At 39.8% G+C, this 22,225-nt stretch overlaps 1 protein-coding gene across 10 annotated transcripts in view; it reads right to left on the reverse strand.

The window, feature by feature from the left end:
* TMCC1 (transmembrane and coiled-coil domain family 1) overlaps window positions 1–22,225 on the reverse strand; it is a 195,218-nt gene that overhangs the window by 14,137 nt on the left and 158,856 nt on the right. For all 10 annotated transcript variants that reach the window (XM_037139346.2, XM_037139347.2, XM_037139348.2 and 7 more), the window contains one exon: window positions 8,352–9,277. In XM_037139346.2, the coding sequence (XP_036995241.2) occupies window positions 8,352–9,277 (926 nt within the window). The remainder of the gene's footprint in view (window positions 1–8,351; window positions 9,278–22,225) is intronic.

A 22,225-nucleotide genomic window follows, 5' to 3' on the forward strand; every position in this document is an offset into this window, starting at 1 on the left:
GTTGTGTTTGGGTTACCATAGTAAACACCTCCAATCAGCAGGAAACATGGGGGAGGAAACTGAGAAAGCCATAAACCCCGAGGCTTTTCCAAAATGTGATGAACAAAGACGTTGGCAAGATGCCCTCAGTGTCCTGGAGTGTAGGTTTTCTGGGCTGCCTCAGTGCCTTGAAAGAACATTACTGGCCTGTCATTAGAACACTTTCCCCATTTGGTTCTCCCGGGTCACAGGAGTTTGACCCTCACCTCTTTTCACAAACTCACAGACCTGATCATACTTAGCAATTCCAGTGTTATCAGACTTGGAGTGGTTTATGTAACCCACACGTGAAATTAGGGCCCCCGAACAGGCTAACATGAAGGGCCCGCTAAAAGTGATGTGGTATTATTTTGGGTGCAGAAACATATATGAGGAGGAATTCAGGGTTCAATCTAAGCTATTTAATCACCATAAGCATCAAAACATCTAAACACTAGCACCCGAAAGAACAAGAACAATGATAAGTACCCCCTCCCCACGCCTTTTTACATGTAATGTCTGCCTCTGAGGAACTTAGATTCATGAGGACATTTCTACGTTAATTCTCACCTTTTTCTTCCCCAGGAAGTACCTTCAACTTATAATTAATAAATGGGAGGCCCTGGCTGTGGCTCAGTGGATTGAGTGGCCAAAACAACAGGTTGCCAGTTGGGAGGTATGTGAGGCAACCATTTTTTAAATAAATAAAATCTAAAAAAAAAAAAGAAAAGAAAGAAAAAGAAATGAGAGGCCAAGAAAGATGTAGTAACCTTTCCCTGTTAGTGAGGTGTAGTTAGGGTCTGAACCACTTGGTTCATGGCTTTTATTTTTAGATTTTTTTATTGTTGCTTAAAATTTATTTATTTATTTATTTTATAGAGAGAGGGGAGGGAAGGGAGAAAGAGAGGGACAGAAAACATTGATGTGTGAGAGATACATTGATCGGTTGTCTCCTGCACACCACTAACTGGGACCTGGCCCACAACCCAGGCATGTGCCCTAACAGGGAATCGAACCAGTGACCCGACCTTTCAGTTCACAGACTGGCACTCAATCCACTGAGCCACACCAGCCAAAGCTTTTTACTGTTGCTTTTTAAAAAACCTTTTCCCTGTATTATTAATCAAATATAAAATCTGAAGAACAACAACAAAAAAGGGAAGACAATGCCTATATTCCAGTTCCCACAGAATTCCCATTACTCCCATTATTATTAATATTATAATCTCTTTTGCTTACTTTACTTGCTAGTGTTTACTTCCTGTCTGAATTCTAAAATGGAGAAGCCAGATACATAGGGAATTCATATAAAGAACATCTCTATCTTTTCATTAAATATTAACACCAAACCAAAGACTAGGGAGAAAACAAGGGAAGGTCAATTGTGTACAGCCTTTCATATGTGGTTTTTTTTTTAAAATCAAGAACTTTCTGAAAGGGATTTTATTTTTAACCCCTTTATCTGACCCTAAAGCCCTCTGGACATGAGAAGGGGAATTCTTGACCCTACTGGGGTATGATTTTGACAGGCACATGCTTTTCATGAGACTCCATCTGGAACACAAAGCAACATGAGATTAGTAATCTCAGTTTGAGAATTTTTACTGGAAGGGCCTTCTTAAATTGTTACAACTCAAAGGAAGCATAGACACCTAAATATGATTTGAGTGTAACTATTAGCAAACAGAAAGCCTTAACACTGTAGAATCTTGCTTTAAAAAGTAGGTTAGGTGATATTTGTACAGGTGAAATTCCTTCCCTACCCCAGAGGTAAAACCTGCTCTACCTACAAAGTACTAAAACACATCTAGATTTTCTCATAGAGGAACAATTCATTAAAGGAATACTGATCTTGAAAATGTTTCTTCCACTGGATTAATGAACACAGTAGTCATGTTCCTAGATCACAGATAAGCCAGGGCTCTTTTGGGCCAAGCTCCCGAGGAATGAGAAAATGGGTGAGTGTACTGGTTGGGAATACTTCACCTAATGCGCCCTTTGGGTGTGGCTCGAAAGCCTGGAGTCATCTCTGAGAACCCGTGGTGCTTCCCTAGTTGGGTAATAATAGGTCATCATTAGGACAGGATGGGTGAAGAATCTTGTAGAACAGGAATGAAGAGAAACAGAGAACTAGGTTCCAGGGCTGACACAGATAGGCAGCTATGGCAGCAAATTATTATTACCCAATTACTTGCCAGAGATCTAAGGTAGCTTCTGCTAGTGTCTGACCAGAACGAAAACACACAGCTGGGGTAGCAGATATGATGTGCAGTGGGGGCTTGAAGGCATTCTTGGCTGAACTGTGGAAAATGAATTTTGCCTTGTACCTCTTCTTACCTCATTTGTGTCGAAGCCTGAAAAGAGGCTCAGAAACAATGAACTAGCCCTCAATTGAAAAACAAAAAGTACAGAACCAGTCACCAGTTGACAATTAGTCCCCCAAACTTTCAGGGAAGTGCACCAATTTAAAGAGACACCAGATGCCTACAGCATATAGGGAATATATAACAGCTAGAGGGACTTTCTGGGCAGTCTGGAGACTTGGTAACGACAGCTTTCTAACATCCTGGCACACCCCAGACCATAAGTGTTGCTTCCACACATATTACTTCACTTAATAATGTCAACGATCCTGTATGATAGGCATTATCTTGTTTTCACAGAAGAAACTGAGGCTTAGATGAGTAACAGAAGGTCACACAGCTAATTAGCCTCAGAACTGGCAAGTAAATTCAGGCTTCTCTAACCTCAATTCATTAATGAATTTCTTTTCTCTCCCTTTCTCCCCTACTCCAAGCTTCCTCCTTTCTCTTTTCCCTCCATTACCTTTTTAGTGGCTAAACTGGGAGAAGCTCATCTGTAAATCTCTTTTATGAAAGGAACTTACCTTTCCTAACACCATCTCCTAATTAGGCTTTTTTCTCTTATAAACAATGAGCTAATTGGAGCCACTATTTTTGGTTTCTATTTCAAACTTCTTGGCCAAATCTAGTCTACATATCCTTTGGAGATTCTCCAATCAATTTACTTGATGACAAACAGGGCTACAACCTGGAATAAAGGGGCTAACATCGTTGTATCTGTCTTATGCCCAGTGCTAATTAAATAAAGTAAAACTATATTTAAACAACAGTTTGTTTGGCTAGAGCTCCACTGGCCTATGTGGAATAAGGCTAAGTGAGTAAGCCTGGTTACTGACTGGTCTGCATGTGGGGACTGCTTGTGGTGACTGCCTCCTTCTGTATTTTTACTCTGATGACTTAGTGCAATTTAAAATATCTCTGGGCTTAATAAAATCTCAAAAGCCAGTTTTCAAAGGACAGTAATCCCCTTAAAATAGAAGTGTTCAAAATGGCATTACTGTTCATCAACACCAGAAGGGTTTTTAGCCTGCCCTACATGATAATGTAGGTAGTGGCTGAGTATGATTCTGGGTCAGATCCTCTACTGGAAAAACTATAAAAGGAACCTGTAAAACTGTTCATTGTTTTTCTCGTTCTCTTCTGTTTTCAAAGCATTTTGCAACAGCTGAATTTTTTCCTGCAGTTATTCATTAACATATTATACTCACTAGGGAAACAGGACTAGTCCTCCAGTTTTTAAACAGCAAATTAAATGTAAGTTAAAACCATTTTACTGTGTGATCTGGTAAAAGTCACTTTACCTTTCTAGGCCTCAGTGTACTCACTTGTAGAACCAGATTAAACTAGACACCTGAAGGCTCCTTCTATCTCTGAAGTACTGAGCAGACCCCATTGCCACCAACATATCTGCAATACTTTAACAGATGAAGAGACTGGCAAGACAAGAACAACCTGAAGTCAGTCCAGATCCCATCACTAAAAAAAATGTTTAAACCCTCCTTCCTACCTTCCCAAAATACATAATCTCACTCATATTTGAATGTCCAACGCAAAGCTCAAATCTAAACTCCTAGTTATTAGTTGAAAGTTGGAGTGGAGTTTAGATCCAAGCTCTGCTACAATGGCTTCCAGGGCTAAGTGCATGAGGGTGGATGAAGTACTATCTAATCTGGCATAATTATATGAGGGGGGGGGGGAGGGAGATGGACACACACACACACACACACAGACAAACAGACTGACTGTCCTCTGCAGGCTCCTTAATGCTTCTGATTATTCCAGAGCAAGCAGACAGTCTTGATCAAAAATCCTAACCTGGCACTACTTACTCACTGAGTGAGTGACATTGTTGAGAAGCGGCTCTGGAAAGAGAGTAAGAACAGGAATGGAGGTTTCCTTAAGTAGAGCTCCCCTGTGACCTAACTACACTATTGTTCTAGCTTGAGGAAACTTTCCAGAGCTTGTGCACATATAAAATTTTCTAAAACATGTTAAAACTAGTGACTTGACTTTTAGTGAAACACATACTTTGACGTGTAAAAGGTCCAAAACCCATGGTCAGTGCAGTCAAGGCTTCTTCTTCTTTTTAAAGATTTTATTTATTTATCTTTAGAGGGGAAGGGAAAGAGAGAGGGAGAGAAATATCAATGTATGGTTGCCTCTTGTGAGTCTCCTACTGGGAACTGGCCTGCAACCCAGGCATGTGCCCTGACTGGGAATTGAACCGCCATCCTTTGATTCGCAAGCCCGTGCTCAATCCACTGAGCTACATCAGTCAGGGCAAGGCTTCTTCTTATAGATAGACTATTAACTAGTCTTTCAGTCACAGAGATTTTAGGGGTGAGCTTGAAAATAGAACAAACCTGGCCTGGTACGAGAAGAACATTGGCTTTGGAGTCAGATAAAACTGGGTTTGGTTCCACCATATGACACTTTAGGTGAAGTGTTCAAATTAAAACTATAAACTATTACACCCATATATTATTACCCTACCACCCACACTCAAGCAGGCATTACTTCTTTCAGACCCTGCATATGGAGAGTGCCAAGCACTGTGCACATCACAGGAGTTTAATAAATGCTGACATGGTAGTGTCCTCCTCCCCATCCCTTAAATAATAAGCAGCGACACTGTGTCTGGCCTCCTGTCAACTCAGGTAATCGGTAAAATAAAGCAAAGCACAGAAAATAACCAGAAATGCATCTAGATTAGCCATGTACACATTAACTGGTTCTTGATCAGAGAAGAACCCCCATGTCCATCCATAGCCTACTTCCTTCCTAGATAAAAGGACAAGCTATATAGGAGAGTAGAAATGGAAATTATTGGTTGGCCAAAGAGTCCATTATATTTTTTCTGTAAAATAAAAAACACATTTTTCATTTTCACCAATAACTTTATTGATTTGGATATCTTGAGTGTGTTGGCTATCTCCCATTATTGGCTTCTAGTGGGTAGAAGCCAGGGATCCTGCTAAACATCTCCCAATACATAAGACAGCCCCACTGCAAAGAATTATTTGGCCAGAATGTCAATAGTACAAGAAACTTGGCAAATTACTTTTGACACATTCAATCAGTTACAGCACCTTGTCAAACAAAGCACTGCACAAATCTTTTATTGTGTTTCAGTTGTGTTTTTACCTTTCTTGAAAAATAACAAAGCATAATACACCAAAACTGTTTATTTCCTTCCATCTTCAATATTAAAATGGCTGCACAAAAATTCACAAATTTGATAAGTTTTTAAAAAAATGCATACTGAATACTCTGGTTTCTCTTCAGATCAAATAAATATTTCGCCTTTTAAAAAATGTACGCTGATATGACAGCTATCACAATACAATGTGACAAAATTGTTTTGAATGAAGCCCAAAACAACAAGCACTGTTAGAGCCATCGTATGGAAAAAACTAAACAGTTTGGCCAACCCAATAGTAAAGAGACTTCTGTAGGCAGCTCAATAACAGTGTGGAGCAGATATGGAAAGGGGAAAAAACAAACCACAAAAAGCAGACAAAAGAACTTTATAGAAAGTGTGTAAGACTGTTTACTGTAGAGGAAGGTAACCTTACACTACAACGTAAAAAGTTCTGGTGCTTAAAGAGTAAGATTCAATCACTTAGTGAAACAGTTCAAAGACCAATAAAATTAGACAGATTTACTCTATAAAGGCATATGTAATGAAGGAGAAATCACTAATTGTTCTGTACTTAGTAATACTGATGCAACACAGCAGTTGAGAAAGCCTGTGACTTTTCCACTGCCTTTCTTGGAGGGAAAGGCTTTCTTCCTTCAAAATTCTGTTTTAAGTAAAGACTATTCTAAAGTTGAAGCAGTATGACAAAAATCAAATTACACATTATATTATGTCTTTCCTGCCTCCTGGGTATCAGCTATTTTTTAAAAGATTTTATTTACTTATTTTTAGAGAGCAGGGAAGTGAGGGAGAAAGAGAAGGAGAGAAACATCAATGTGTGGTTACCTCTTGTGTGCCCCTCCACCAGGGACCTGGCCTGCAACCCAGGAACGTGCCCTGATTGGGAACTGAACTGGCAACCCTTTGGTTTGCAGGCCAGCACTCATCCACTGAGCCACACCAGCCAGGGCTGAATTATTTGAAATTGATACAAAGGTTGGGGAGACCTGTTTTTCCTCTCTAATTTTCTCACATTGGCTTACATCTGACTTGAAGACATAACAACTCTATATGAACTTTAAACTCTAGAAGAATATAAAAACTGAAATTTGTCCGTTTAAAATAAAAGGGTTGAAGCAGGCAATTGGTTTTTCAAGCAACTGACTATGGAACACCCAGGTCTCCATGATTCAGAGGGGTGTAATATAATAGCAGCAGTAGCAGCTGCTATTTAACATCAACAGAGTACTTACTGGGCTGGGCACCAAGCTAAGTGCTTTACATAAATTAGTTCATTTAAATGTCACAGTTACCTTATGAAGGACTATTATTTTCCTGGAAACCAGGACTTAGGAATGTAAGAAACTCACCCAGTTTTCAAGATTAGTAACTGGCAGAACTATAATTTGAACCTAAGAGTTAGGTATAATATGGTACGAAGGGCCAGGTGTTTTATCTTTCGGAGCCATTTGAATATTTGTTAGACTGCTCACTGCTTTAGATATTGTCTTCTACATATATTAAAGTATATACAAAACACTGAATTAAGAAAAGTAATGTATTTGCTTTTAGAACCCCACTTCTCTCACCCACACTTATTTCTCTTTTCTTTTCCTATAAGTTCTTGTTAGAACTGAAGGACTGAAGAGTAAAGATCAGAGGTAGAACTGAATTACTGATTAGTATCTTCACATGTGAAAGAGCTTGCTGCTGATAAGTCCTTTCAGAGCTAACTGATACATGTGAATAATTTGTTTCAGGCTCCTAAGATTATCTCATAAAAGCAAACTTAAAAAAATCAAGTAAAAATAAGAGAGGTGAAAGGGACCTTAAGAAATTGTTCAATCCTTGATGTAGTTGAATTACTGAGGATTCCCTCTGGTTAGTAACTGGGACAAAAGCAGAACTCACATCTTTTAAGACCTAACCCAACCTGTGGCTCCCATAAGATCAGCCCTTAATCTGTGTATCAGTGGGGTGGTCTGTTTCTGGTTGACAAAGTTTGGATCTGACTAAGTACTCCATAGGGAATATTTTTTCTATCTGCATGTGATAGAAACAAGGGGAAAAAACATACATTTGGAGATCAACTAAAAGTGGTCTAATATGAATATGGAATATTCACATGGAGTATACTATTAATATTATATGCAGTATAATATGAAACAAAAAAGATATTAGCTTCTACCTTTAGCACAGATTGTAAGTCAATGCATTTAGCACTTTGGGAATTCTCTGACTATTGTAGAACCATTTCACATGTTTTAGTCCACTCCCATTCAAATGCTTGCCAATTCATACTAGAGGTAACAGATATGCTTATCTGGATTTACTTCTAGTCTACCCTTTCTACATCAACTGCCTAGATAAATGTGCTTAAGGCCAAATATCTGCAGGGGTAGATATTTTGGCCGGGTTTTATCTATGATTTATACAAACTTCAGAGGGTTATAACAGATCTTTTGAATTCAATGTAGTACAGCTACAGATTGTAATGACTTGTGATTCTGTGATGATGAATGAATGGCCTCAGAAAGCTTGGTATTCACTTGAAAGTCTTAAACTGGAATGGAAGACTGCAGAGGTACAATAACTGCCACCCCTCTGCTACAAAGCTTCACTGATGTGTGATCTTGGGAGTCATTTAATTTTGCTGTGCCTGTCTTTTGCACTCAATGATAGGAACATGTTCAGTCATCAGATGACACATCTGAAGTGCTCTGGACATTCCAGGGAAAGGCACTCTACAAAGATTTTTCAAAGTCACCACCCACATCTGAAAGAAAAGGAACCCCAACCATAATTTAGGATTTTAATTCCATATAACTTACCTATATCGCTCTTCCTGTAAGGCCTGCATTATTAATGAATAGTCCCTCTGATAATGTTCCTTGAGGGTTTCAAAGGATTCCTCTAGTCTGGCCTGGGTTTCCCGGATCTCCTGTAGTAGTGCATCAAATCCTGAGCTCTGCATGTCCAGGGTATTGGTTTTGGAGCTAGATGCTCCTACAGCGATGCCTCCAGTGGTGCTGTTGGCTCCCACTGAGCCTGAAGTGGCACTAGAACAATCTTCCTCACTACCATATTTTGGGCTTGACTGAAAGTTTGAAATCACTCCTAAAGCTTTCCCCCCATCATCCACTTGCCCTTCTTCTAAAGAGTCCTTCAGGTTAGGGATGTTGTCTGCACTGCCGAATTTATTCCGAATTAGTGAGGCAATCTCTCTGGGCTTTGAGACCACGGCTCCTGCTGCTGAATGGGTTGCCTGGGAGAAGCTGGAAAGTCCACCTTTGACACTGTCTACCACACCTTCACTGAAGCCAGTCACCTTTGCTCCCACATCCTTCAAACCCTGGTGCATGTCCCTGAAGACATCCTTTGGCTGCCGGGGAATCCCATTCTGTTCCACTTCCCGGAGCTTCCTGTGGTAGTGCTCAAGCTTCTTTTGTAACTGGAGGATGGTTTGGGCAGATTTCTGGTTCTTTTTCTCAAAGACCTGCTTGATGCGGGCGGCCTGCTGCTTATCTGCGCTGTTGGCAAGCTTCAAGTACTCAGCAACGTTGTCATCCCGGGCTGTTTGTGCAATCTTAATCTGTTCTGTGAGCTTCAAGATCTTCTGCTGCAGGTGAGCGATAGCAGCCTTTGTTCGCTGAGGGTCTGGTGTTCCATCCACAGAGTCTGTGTGGATGCTGCCATCGGTGCTGGAGGCCACTGCACTGGAAGTCTGGGCAAGGCTGCTTACTTCCAACCGCTCGATCTGGCAGAAAAGCAAGAGGTGGATGGATGTTAAAAGGAGCCCAAGAGGAATACTACTTCTCTAGAACCAATGGGCCAGTCAAGTATACTTTTCTTTAAGCAAAACAGATGTATGAAACAAGATTTGCACAAGATGTAAACTGGGGTATTTTTCTTTTGGTAGAGAATTTAGTACAGTATATCTTGAAAAAACAGCTCCTCTAGTGGATTTAAAGCATAAACTAATTTACATTCTTCATATATACTTCTGTTTATAAACACTTATAAAGTAAAACAAGGTTCTCTGCATTTCAATTTAATTATATAAAATCATTTTAGTATTCAGACATCACTGTAATTCCAACCTATGTTCTCAGACCATAGTCATCTGAAAATGTTGGCAGGTATTTTACTGGCCAGTTATGAAAATCCAATTTTTTTATCACAGTAGTTTTTTTTGTCCCAATCATGTTAAGGGTGATAGAATTTGTCTCTATTATAAAAGGGACACATGAATAGCTGGAGACAAGTGCAGGTAGCAAAGAGAAGGTACTGATGAAAATGGCGAAGATGAATGTGGTATACTCTTGAGAGTTAAAACCCAAAACACAAATCCCAACACTGTGATAAACTTGGGCAACATATGTGAATATTAGAGACAGTAAAGGTAAGTAAGTAAACAAGTCAATGACTAAATTCAGGCCTTTTGGAGGCCAAATATAGTCAGTTCCATCCAGGAAACATTTACTGTTAGGAAAGGGACTCTATAACACACACACACACACACACACACACACACACACACACACACACACACACACAATGACTTCTCTTTCACATGGGCGAGTGACCATTCCAAAGAGTTGAAGACATGGCTGCTCAGATCTGAAAACGTAAACTATCATACTTCAAAAGCTGTTAGCTAAAGCAGGGGGCAGGTTAGTTTTAACTCAGGAGAAATCCTTCAACAAGTTGAAACTGGGTGTGGCCTGTGGTGCTGAATTTAGAGTAGGGCCTATGCTAAAAGGCTTCAGACACTGTTTTCTAGTAAGCAGTAACAGAAATAATAAAATAACCACCCCAGGGTCATAAAAATGCCCAGTAAGAATGTCAACATACAAATTTACCACACTGGAGATTTAAGAGCACACCCTTTTCCTTGCTTCCCATCCCTAATCTATCAGGAGCAGCACTTTGCTAGAAAGAACTACATATAGGTTACCCTCGTATTAAAAAAAGTTGACATTTTTGTGATGACAGTAATATACCAATTCTGAAATATTCATGAAATACTAATAATTAACTTGCCAATCTAGACAGGCATTCTCTTTTTTTTCACCTTGGTTGTACCTCCTCAGTTTGCCGTCTGAACAGAATTATGCTGATCTCTAACTCTAAAACACATTTAATTCACCAGGTTCAATACATTACTTTTTATGGGGATAAAAACAATATTATTTTCTTTTTAGATGAACGCTTAAGAAATATTATGCCTTTAAATAAAGTCAAAAGGTAATTTAAAACTGAAATGAATAATATAATGACATCATATTCCACTAATAAAAAAGAATATCCAGAATAGTTAGGGGCTAGCACAATAACTGTTTCGCACCACTCCCTCCATCTGCCCCATTCATTTAGGTACATGCTAAGAAGCAATGAAAGGACCAGAGACAGCTGCCAGAAGGGAGGATGAGTCAAAGTCCCAGATAATCAGGTTGCTAAGAGTTTAAGCAGCAGCTCCTAGAAGCCTCCTCTCTTTAGTGCCTTAGGTTCACGCTCTTAGGTTGTACAGGGTTCCCACTGTATGATTTTCTTTCTAAATGGGCTTCCATACCCCATAACTACAGTTTGTAATATGATCCTGACTGTGTAGTTAATGCCTGGTAGTTCAAAATCTACCATAATATAAAATTGGAAGACAAATATGACTTACTATTAGATCCAACACTACCAGCTTATGTATGGTCTCATTTTCTTAGGCTGTTATTCATTTGAATATTAACTTATGTACAATCTTTTATCTGAAGAAATAATAGATATGGAAAATCGAATTTAACTATTACTCTGGGAGGATAAATATTGGCTATCCTGGTGAAAACATGGCTTTTAGTCTAGAATCAAAATTTTAATACATCTCTAGAATTGATTTTCAGTCAAGATGGTGGCATAGATAAACATGACTCGCCTCCTTGTACGACCACATCAAAATTACAACTAAACCATAGAACAATGAACCATCATTCAGAACTGTCAGAAATTGAACTGAATGGGAAGTCCTACAACTATGGAATTCAAGGAGAAACTACATTAAGACTGGTAGAAGGTGTGGAGACATGGAACAGGCTGGTCCCACACCTATGTGTGCCAGATAAAAATCAGGAGGGTTATCTCAGGACTGAAGAATTCTAACTTCACAGTAGCCCCCCTAGCCCAAGATTCCAGTGCCAGGAAGATAAGTTTCCATAACTTCTGGCTGTAAAAACCAGTTAAAAACCAGTGGGGATTGAGGCTGTGGAAGACAGGAACTGCTGGAACCCCAAGTAGTTTCTCTTAAATGAGCCATGCACAGAATTACTCAGACTCATTCCATCTGAGATCCAGTGCTGGGCAACAGATTGAAAGGCATGAGACATATGGGGAGGAACTGAATTGTTCAGCATCAGGATGAGAATGGGGGGCACCTTTCTCCCAGACAGAAGTGCTAGCACAGGCCACTGTTCCTTTCCTCAGCCCTTCCCCCACAAAGCCAGCAGGCAGGTGCCAGATCTGACACTCCATCAAACTGGCTCATACTGTTTGCTCCATCTGGTAATTCCCTGAGGCCTTGTCCCACCCAACTTTCAGGGCCACCCATGCTGTTTCCAGTGGCTTTTCCATATGAATGGCTTGTCTTGGCCAATGCTTCAGATTTTCCTGAACTCTCTCAAACAAGCAGGATCTGGCTTTGGTGAGCCCTGCCCTCTCATTAAGTTGCCCCAGGCCAGGTACTAGCAGTAACTGATTGTGGGTCACAGAGAGGCCTCTCCAGGGTACCTCCAAGCCCAGCACAAGTAGTAGCCATCTGCAGATTGCTTTGTAGCTAATGCTGCGTGACCTCAGACAACACAAGTGGTAGCTGACCTTGGATGTGCCAACAGCAATCAAGACTCAACTACAAGAGTGTATACACAGCATACACAGTGGATGCACCTTGAGTACCCAGTTTGGGTAATAAGGGAGGCTGTGCCACTGGACCCTACAGGACACCTACTACATTAGGTTACTCTTTCAAGCTTGGCAGACATAGTATCTCTACCTGATACATAAAAACAAACACAGAAAGGTTGTAAAAATGAGGAGATAAAGCTATATGGCCCAAATGAAAGAACAGAATAAAACCCCAGATAAAAAACTAAACAAAATGGAGATAAGCAATCTATTGGATGTAGAGTTCAAAATACTGGTTATAAGAATGCTCACAGGATCTAGTGAGGACCTCAGCTGCATAAAAAAATATCCAGTCAGAAACGAAGGATACACTAATTAAAGAATAATTTAGAGAAACAACAGTAGAGTGGATGAAGATAAGAATCAAATCAATAATATGGAACATAAGGAGGCAAAAAACAACCAATCAGAACAACAATAAAAGATCCCCTTTTCCCCCCAAAATGAGGATAATGTAAGCAGCCTCTGGGACGACTTTAAACATACCACCATTGGCATCATATGGGTGCCAGAAGAAGAGAAAGAACAAGAAATTGGAACTGTATTTGAAAAAATAATGAAAGAAAATTTCCCTAACTAGATGAAGGAAATAGGCATATACAGTATTTTTTGGACTATAAGATGCACCCCTCCCCCGAAATTTGGGAGGAATAATGGCTGTCAGTGCTGCTGTTGAGTTCTGTTTACATTTACATTGGTGAAATACTATGTTATTTATGTTATTAAATATTTTATCACATTTTTTTTACTACAATTTTTTCCCTATTTTCCTCTAAAACCTGGGTGCGTCTTATGGTCCGTAAAAATACAGGTAAGTCCAGGAAGCACAGAGTCCCAAACAAGGTGGATGCAAAGAGGCCCACTCCAAGACACATCATCATTAAAATGCCAAAGGTTAAAGATAAAGAGAATCTTAAAAGCAGCAAGAGAAAAGCAGTTCCCTATAAGAGGGCCCCCAGAACTGTCAGCTGATTTCTTAAAACAAAACAAAAACAAACAAACAAACAAACAACCCCCCCCCCCAAAAAAAAACTTCTAAAAAGCTTTCCAGGTTAGAAGGGATTTGCAAGAAATATTCAAAGTGATGAAAAACAAGGACCTACAACCAAGACTATTCTGTCCAGCAAAACAATCATTTAGAATTGAGGGACCAATAAAGAGCTTCCCAGACAAGAAAACACTAAAGGAATTCATCATCACCAAACCAGTATTATATGAAATGTAAAAAGGACTTTCTTTAAGAAGAAGATCAAAAACATGAACAATAAAATGGCAGCAAATACATATCTATCAATAATATGATCTAAAAAAACAAACGAGCAGAACAGAAACAGAATCACAGATATACAAAACATTTTGATGGTTACCACATGGGAGGGAGTGTCAGAGGATGGGTGAAAAAGGTGATGAGATCAAGAAGTACAAACTGGTAGTCACAGAATTGTCATGGGGATGCAAAGTATAGCATAGGAAATCAGAGTAGCCAAAGAACATATATGCAGGACCCAAGGACAAGGACAATGGTGTGGGAACTGCCTGAGGAAGTTGGGGATGCTGAGTGGAGGGGGACAAAGGGGAAAAATTTGGGACAACTGTAATAGCATAAATAAAACATAAATGAAATAAAAGGAAAAAACCAACAAACTTTCAATATAATTATCTACAAATGACCAGTTTAGATGTGAGTTTATTTCTCTACAAAATAACTAAACAAATAAACCAGCTTGTCTTAATCAGACTTCTCCCCGACCTGGGCTATATCCTTCCAGTGCACAGTCACCTTGCATGAACACATCTGACAGAACCCATTGTCCAAAGAAAAGTGAATTACAGCTTCAGAAGGAGGATAGTTTAACACCTGAAACCATGAGTCACTGGATTACTCAGTAACTACTCCCACTTTTGGCAGGCACTATCCTCAAAAAGAAAGGAGAGAACAGGAGAAATCTCGAGATGAAGGGAGCAGAGGGGAGGAGAAAAGAGGAGAGAGGGAGAGCAGTGGAGGAGGAAAGAGGAAGATGTAATGAACTACAGAGTTATAGGCCAGCTATGAACAAATCACTTAGAGAGACAAATACTTAGCAACAGAAGGGCATGACTTAGCCACAAGTTACGAATATACCAACTGAAAGGTGGTTCTTTTTACCAACAGCCTTTGCTAGCATATTAGGTTATCCATATTGTGGAGGCTAAAAAAATAATATTCCTCCCACCTTCTAAGTTTTTCTAGCTGGGCTTAATAATCAAACTGACAGATTAAAAGGAGAAAAAGTCCAAGATTTATTATTACCTATATTGGGGTATCATAATGAGACCTAAAACACATTGGGTAGTAGACACTTATATGCCATAAGGACAAAGGACAAAAGGGGACAGAGGCCTGGGATTCTGAAGGGGAAACAGGCAAGTCACAGGTGGCTGAGAAAGAGTAAAATACACAGGGCAAATAAATTCCTGCGAGGCACCCCAGAAACAACAGGACAAAGGGAAATCTAGCTAACAAGCTCCTGCTTGGATCCTTCCTACCTAGCAAACCTAACTCAGACAGGCTAAGGTGAAAATCTTTAAGGTTAATCCTTCCCAAAGCAGGGTTTTCTTTGGCAGGAAAGGGGGAGAAAGGTCAAAGGTTCTTTCTGAGCCTTTTGTTTCTTAAAATCAATATCCCAAAAGGCACATTTGGGGTGGTAAAACTTTGGTCCTGTTCAATATATAACACAAAATTAGGTTCTTACCTCACTCCAAACAACTAAATTGCAAATGTGAAAAGTAAAATTTAAACCTTTTAGAAGGCAGTATTGAAAAACAGGGAAGGATCTTCTGAAACATACACAAAAAGGCATGGATCAAAAAAATAAGAATACTGAATCTTGCTATATTTAGTGCAGTAGTGAAGCATGGATTCTGGCATAAACTGGTTGGGTTCCAATCTAGCTTTACTACTTGCTAGCCATGTGACCTTGGGCAAGTTACTTAACATCTGTATCTATTTCACCAACTGTACAATGAGGATAATATTAATGCCCACTTCAGAGGACTGCTGTGAGGACAAAATGAGTTAATAAATGTAACAGTGCTCACAACAGTATCTGGCACAGAGTAAGCTGTTATTACTGTCTATTATTTTTTATACCAAATTAAGTTGTTCTTTTAAAAATTCAAATATTAAAAGATTTCAAAATATATTTCCTTCCAAGATACTTCACATTTTGGGCACAAACAAGGAATATATATGTACAGTGTCTGAACCAAAGGAATAATTAATGTAATTCAATGCTACAGTAAAATAGTAACAGTCTCCTTTCTGAACAGTTGGTCTTGTGGCTAGGCAGCTGGCTAGGTAATCTACCAGTTCTCACAACCCAAAAAAGCAAACATTTTTTGTCACTAATTTACAAACGAACCGACTGCTGAGGTACCTCCTCCTGCCACCTTCCCACGAGGCCGTCTGACAGCAGCAGCATCACCCAGTCGACACCGCTGCTCTGAGGGCCTACAAGTCTGCTCATATCCATCAGTGCAGCAGCAAGTCAAAGACACTTATGGCCGAGGTTAGAATTAATTCGTATAGAAAAAACCCAGGATGATAAATCTGTCAGTTAAATATATTTTGACTACTTATAGACTAGGCAATGTGCTACAAAGCTAGGGATATGGTCAAAGCCATGATTCATGTCTAACTAACTGTTGCTATAACAAGCAGACTATACTGCTTTGTTTGTACTTTGTCTCTTACTATTCTTAATAAGAAGTGAATTCTCATTAAGAATTCATTTGCAAGGCTTAAATTATCTATTAATTTACCTGAATTAACTGATCAAAAACAGCCCAGGAGAACATTTAAACAGAGAAAGATTAACCTCAAAACACGAATTAATCAGGGGCAGAATAGAGCCATCTAGGGCAGAATATTAGATAAGCTTTATAATGTCTTACAATTTGCATTCGCAAACACCAAAAATCTATTGACTTTCTCTAAGTGAATGAAAGTGTCAGAACATGGTAGCACCTGACTTTGAGAACAATCATGTATAAAGGTAATACGGTGGAAAGGGCATGGACGAGCAAAAGGACCTGGGTTCACAGCTGCCTTTGTATCACCTTACTAGTTGTGTGTTGTTAGGACACCTACTTGTTCTCATTGAACCTAAATTTTCTTATCTACACAATGGAGTTAACACGTCTCAAGAAATTATCTGAAAAAAATGTTAAACGTGTGTTAAATCAGATTATGCCTGACAAACACAGTAAAATTCAAGAAGTTACCTTTTTAAAAATAAAATTCTTTACCTAGTTCATTACTCAAAATCCAAATATGTAACTAGAAAAGATTCAGAAATCCATGACTTGACACTACTATCTTCAAAAAAAGAGAGCCCCTACTTAGTGTGACGAAGTCAACGTACGTATGCTTTATAGAGTACTGGCTCTTTTAGGAAATTTTGTATTCTGCGCACTAAATAATCCACATCATTTCTGAGAAAATAAAGAAGACATTTTAAAGTAAGAGAAGGGGCTTTGCAATGAGTCTGAAAACAAACAGGAGCTTGAATACTTTAGTTTTTCTGAAAGTGGATCTTTTTCAGGGCCAATTTCATAGAATGGGCTATACTGTGGCCTTGTGTAAACTGATGCTGCAGACCTAGTTCCATTGTTCTGCTAAAATTTTATCTCAGAGATATTCTGACCATATTTTTTAACCAACTGGAGTTTTTGTTTCAATTCAAGTGCACTTCGTGGGGGGAATCTTCTAATCAGTAATAAACCCCAAGATGTTCTTGGTTGGTCTTGTACCCCCCCCCCCCCGTCGCCCCGGGGCAGATTACGTTGAGGAAGGAAAACAGAGGAGAGTTCTGCCTTAGGAGTTAGACAGCTCTGGGTCTGAATTTTGTGATATCATCTCCTTAAAGCCTGCCTTTGCCAACTCCCTGACACTTCATCCCTAACAAAGAAAAGAAACCCTACAATCTACTACCGTTTTGTGCAGAAAGTATATCTTCATCATGTCAGTATTTTTAATCTACCTCCACTGCCTCACTGTGGAAACGATATGCCCTTCCCTTCTCACTCTGTTGATCAAGTCTTTCATGTGTAATTCTGACATTTAGTTTGCTGTGCTGTGGAACAGACAGATCTCAAGTGGGGGACGCAGAATAAAAATGGACTGAGTTCAACAGCCAGCAAGCTCCTTCTCTTAGCATTCCATTTTTTTTATGCTAGAGCTAAAAATCAAGATTCAGCTTACAGTCTAAAAAACAGGCCTTTTCAGTTGTCACAAAATTTTTTTTCCCACTTGATAAATAATTCTTGTACAGATCGTAGTGTTTCCTAGGAATCTTTTTTTTCCACAGAACTTCAGTACATGGAAGAATACTAGGTTCTATGGAGCTGTGCCTCAACAACCACAGAGTGGAACAGTAGAGCCAAGTAAATAGGGTTCCTGGAAACCAGATGATCTCTGCTTTCATCTATTTTATTTGAGGATGCTAGGAAAACTTTGCTTAGAAAAATAAAAGTTTTATTGTAATTAAACATTTTTTGAAAAATCATTGATATACAAATAATACTCATGATAATAATCCTGGTCACTTCTGAATTCGGAACTACAATCTAGTTTCTCTCAAACCACTTAAGGCCCTGCTCCCTTTTCTACCATCAGCACTTTCTAGGCCTATCTTCATAAAGAATAAAGTTTTAAAATCATTTCATGGGTGGTATTGCATATGTAATAATATGCAGAGGACACACTTGCTGAAATGTGAATTCCGATGGGATCTGCTCACCAGCTTTGTAGTTAAAGATCCTATATATGCTACAGCAAAACAAAACAAAACAAAACAAAACAAAAAAACACCCCGCCGAACTCCATCATGGATCATGTGGGAATAATGAAAACCTTCTATTTAAATCCATATATGCTAAGGGTCACAACTGTAAATTGGTTCTTCTGATGTGACATATAGTTTCGTACCTCCAGGTTTTTGCCCATACAGTTTTCTCAGCCAGTTCAGGGCATGTTCTCCTTCCCTTTTCTGGTTACCTACTATGTATCCTTCAAGACCCAGTGTTCAGATATAACCTCTTCTAGGAAGTCTGCCCTGACGACCTCTTCCCCCAGCTCTTCCTTTAAGTTAATGGCTCTTCTTTATAGTCACATATATCTACATAGACATCTCTATCACTGTCCTTATCACATTATGTTGAAATGATTATTTGTTGTCTTGTCTCCACTGATAGCTCCTGAGGGCAGGGATCACATCACATTCATCTTTGGACCACAAGAAGCTAACACAAGGCCTTGTACAAAGAAGACAACCAGTGAATGTGTGTTCAATATAAATGCTCACCAGCATCTTCTTAACATGATCCTTCTAGATCCCATATGCCATGCAGTGACTACCATGAGTAGAACAAATGCCAGAAGTTTTGTAAGAAAAATAGCTTCCGATCAATGATACTCATCCCTCCAAGGCTGCTGAGTAAAAACTACTGCCTGAGTTGAGTATCAGTTTAGATTATCAACATCTTATCTGGCCCACCCTGCTCCAACCCAACTGCCAAATACATATCCATTATGGGATCTAGAGTCGCTGCTCAGAATTGCTTTGTAGCTGGAGGACTGATTTCCTGGTTTACATGAAAAACATCACTGAGGATTACCACTGCCAGAAGTACTTCAGGCCTGATGTTACACTTAATGGATCCACGTGAGCCTGGCCAGATGATTTTTTGTTCTTTTAACAAAAGATTGCACAATGCTTCCTATGGACATGGCTTACATTAAGCTTAAGCATTTCACTGATGAGGATTTAAAAAGACAATAAAATCCATGTGCAGATAAGCCAATTTATGAAACTACCACCAATGAGCTCCCCTTTACAAGTTAATTCGCTACCAACACTTTTTATGACACGTCTTATTAAAACGAAAGATTTCTTTAAAAAATTTTGATCTGAGAGAGAGAGAAAAAATCAATTTGTTATTCGATTTATCTATGCATCATTCATTGGTTGATTCTTATATGTGTCTTGACAGAAAATAGAACTTGAAACCTTGGCGTATTGGGACACTGCACTAACCAACTGGAGCTACCTGGCCAGGGAAAGATAAAAGATTTCCAAGACTCAGTTAATACTATTTATTTCAAGCAATTCTGATCATGTGAAATTCTAAAGCAATGAAAGAATCTGGAATGCTCCATGGAGTCTGTAATAATTTGGCTCTCCCACAATGGCTTGTTAGGTAGCTTACGAAGAACAGAGGCTCTAAGAAGGGGCTGTCTGAACTACATATCCTCAATCTCATTTTAGGGTGCAATCAATCCTTTCTTTTAAAATGGTCTTAAATATCACTTTTTTTGCTAATAACTTCCAAATGTATACCTCCAACCTGTACTGCCCTTAATTCTAAACTCATATATCCCATTATCAACTCAGTATCTCTGGATGTCTAACAGCCACTTCACATTTACTATGTACAAAACAGAGTTCCTGATTTCCCCAAACCTGCTGCTTGAGCAGTCTTTCCTGTCTCAGCTAATAGCTATTTCACTGATGCTCATACTCAGATCCAAAGCTCTGGAGTCCAAAAAAAAAGTCAAAAATCTTTTGACTCCTCTCTTTCACATACCCTATCCAGTTAACAACAATAATAATTCACAGCTGCTAATAAATACAAGTATAGTACTATGTGCCAAACAATGTTCTAAATCCTTTGTATGTTTATGAAATTGTTTTATTTTTACAACAATACTAAAAGATGAGTATTATTATCATCTCTATTTTGTAGCTAAGAAAACCGAAGCATAAAGAATTTAAGTTTTCTAAGGTAAGTAAAGAAGTGGCAAAGACAACATTTTAACCCAGTCTGGCTACAGAGTCTGCACTATTACCTCCTATGTACACTATATTGCCTCAACAAACGTTTTGGGCTCCACGTGCTAAAGAGAAGCAGAATCTGATCACTTCCCCCTGAACCTCCACTGCTGCCACCCTGGTCTAAGCCATCACCAGCTCTTGCCTAGGCTACTGCAATAGTCTTTAACTATTAATGCAGTAATATTTTGTAATCAATTCCCTACAGAGCAGCCAAAGTAGTCCTTTTAAAAATAAGTCAGGTCATGCTCTGGCTGGTGTGGCTCAGCTGGCTGGAGCACTGTCCTGTAACCTAAAGGCTGAGGGTTCGATTCCTGGTCAAGGTGCACACCTAGATTGCAGGTTAGATACCCAGTCTGGGTGCATATGGGAGGCAACCAATATTTCTTTCTCGCATCACTCTCTCTGCTATCCTGCCCCCACTGCCACCCCTCCTCCCCACTCCTCTTCCTCTCTCTCTAAAAGCAATGAAAAAATGCCTTTGAGTAGAGGATTAAAAGCAATTCACAACAGTCTTTTGCACCTAAAACTTTACAGTGTCTCCCTATCTAAGTCAGAGTTTTATAAAAGCAAAAATCCTTACTACAACTTAAATGACCTTGATCTGGCACCTGCATCACATCCATTACCTCTCTGACTGTATCTCCTACTACTAATCTCTTTACCCAACTGCTAGCAGCTACCAATAGAATGTGCCAGGCATGTACCCACTTCAAAAATTTTTACTTAGTGTTCTGTGTCTGTGATACAGGGTGCAGCCAAGGGGGGCCCCCCAAAAAAAAGATTTGGAATGGTGTCTGGAATTCAAAGTGTATAGGAATATTGGAGAGACATATAAGATGTCCTCAGCCCCCCCCCCCCCCATACCCACCAAGGGGAAGAGACAAATAGAGCAGGGCCATTGAGAGCTGTTTTGCATAGCAACAGTTTTGCAGCTAACCTCTGGAATGATTATTTAACATTATCTATAACCTTTGACTGGTTTCATAGATATGTTAAATAGCTGTGGCCAAGTTTTGAGCCAGGGAAAAGGGAGTGGCTTCGACCCAGGATGTAACTAGGGGCTGCACCCCTGAGTGAGAACGCCTGTGTGAGAGCTTAGAAAAGATTGGCTCTGAGACATGAGGGGATAACTGCCCAGGTGAGGAGAGGGCCACGTGGTTTGGGGCAGAGGGAGGACCCCTGAAGTCATGTAAGAGGGAGCCACGTGGTTTTGGCAGAGTGCAGACCCCCTCTTTCCCAGATGAAAGGGAAAACCACATGCTTTTGGTGGAGTGCAGACCCCTGCAGCTCTGGTAGAAGAGGCCCACGCACCTTTGGGGTGCCCCCTTTGGCTGAGTGGCCTGGAAAGCAGGAGACTTTGACTGGAACTGGGTACAAAGAACCCTTGCCAGTGGACCGTTAGAGGGTACCACAGTACTTTGGATTAACTAGAGATCTTGCCTGACACAGCTGACGAAACACAGACGAGTGCTCTCTTCCTGATTTACGGTACTGGGAGTTGAGACAGTGGGAGAAGGGAGTGCTGTGTGGGTGTAGGTGTATACCCTAAAGGACTTTGATATTTTAGTGGAGGCGTTAGGCCTAAATAGCATTAAATAAACATTTTGTTTCCTTTTCACAAATCTCTGGCATTGAGAGATGTCTTTCCAATTGGCGGTGGACAGAAGAGCCCAGTCTGTCCTTGGGAGGGGCCTTTGTCCTGTAGCAGTTTTTGGCATCCCTAGGTGGGCCAAATACTGCCACCCCCCTCGGACCTCTTGTTCTGTAACATCTGGAGTGCTCTTTCCCAAACACCACTGGCTTAGGTCATCATTTCCTTTAAGTCTTTCCTTCGATGTCACCTTAGCAGCAAGGACTTCTCTGACACTATTTAAAACTGCAATTTC

Source organism: Artibeus jamaicensis, unplaced genomic scaffold (genome assembly GCF_021234435.1).
Source record: "Artibeus jamaicensis isolate MK-2021 breed Jamaican fruit bat unplaced genomic scaffold, CSHL_Jam_final contig_519, whole genome shotgun sequence".
In the NCBI taxonomy this organism is placed as follows: Eukaryota; Metazoa; Chordata; class Mammalia; order Chiroptera; family Phyllostomidae; genus Artibeus; species Artibeus jamaicensis.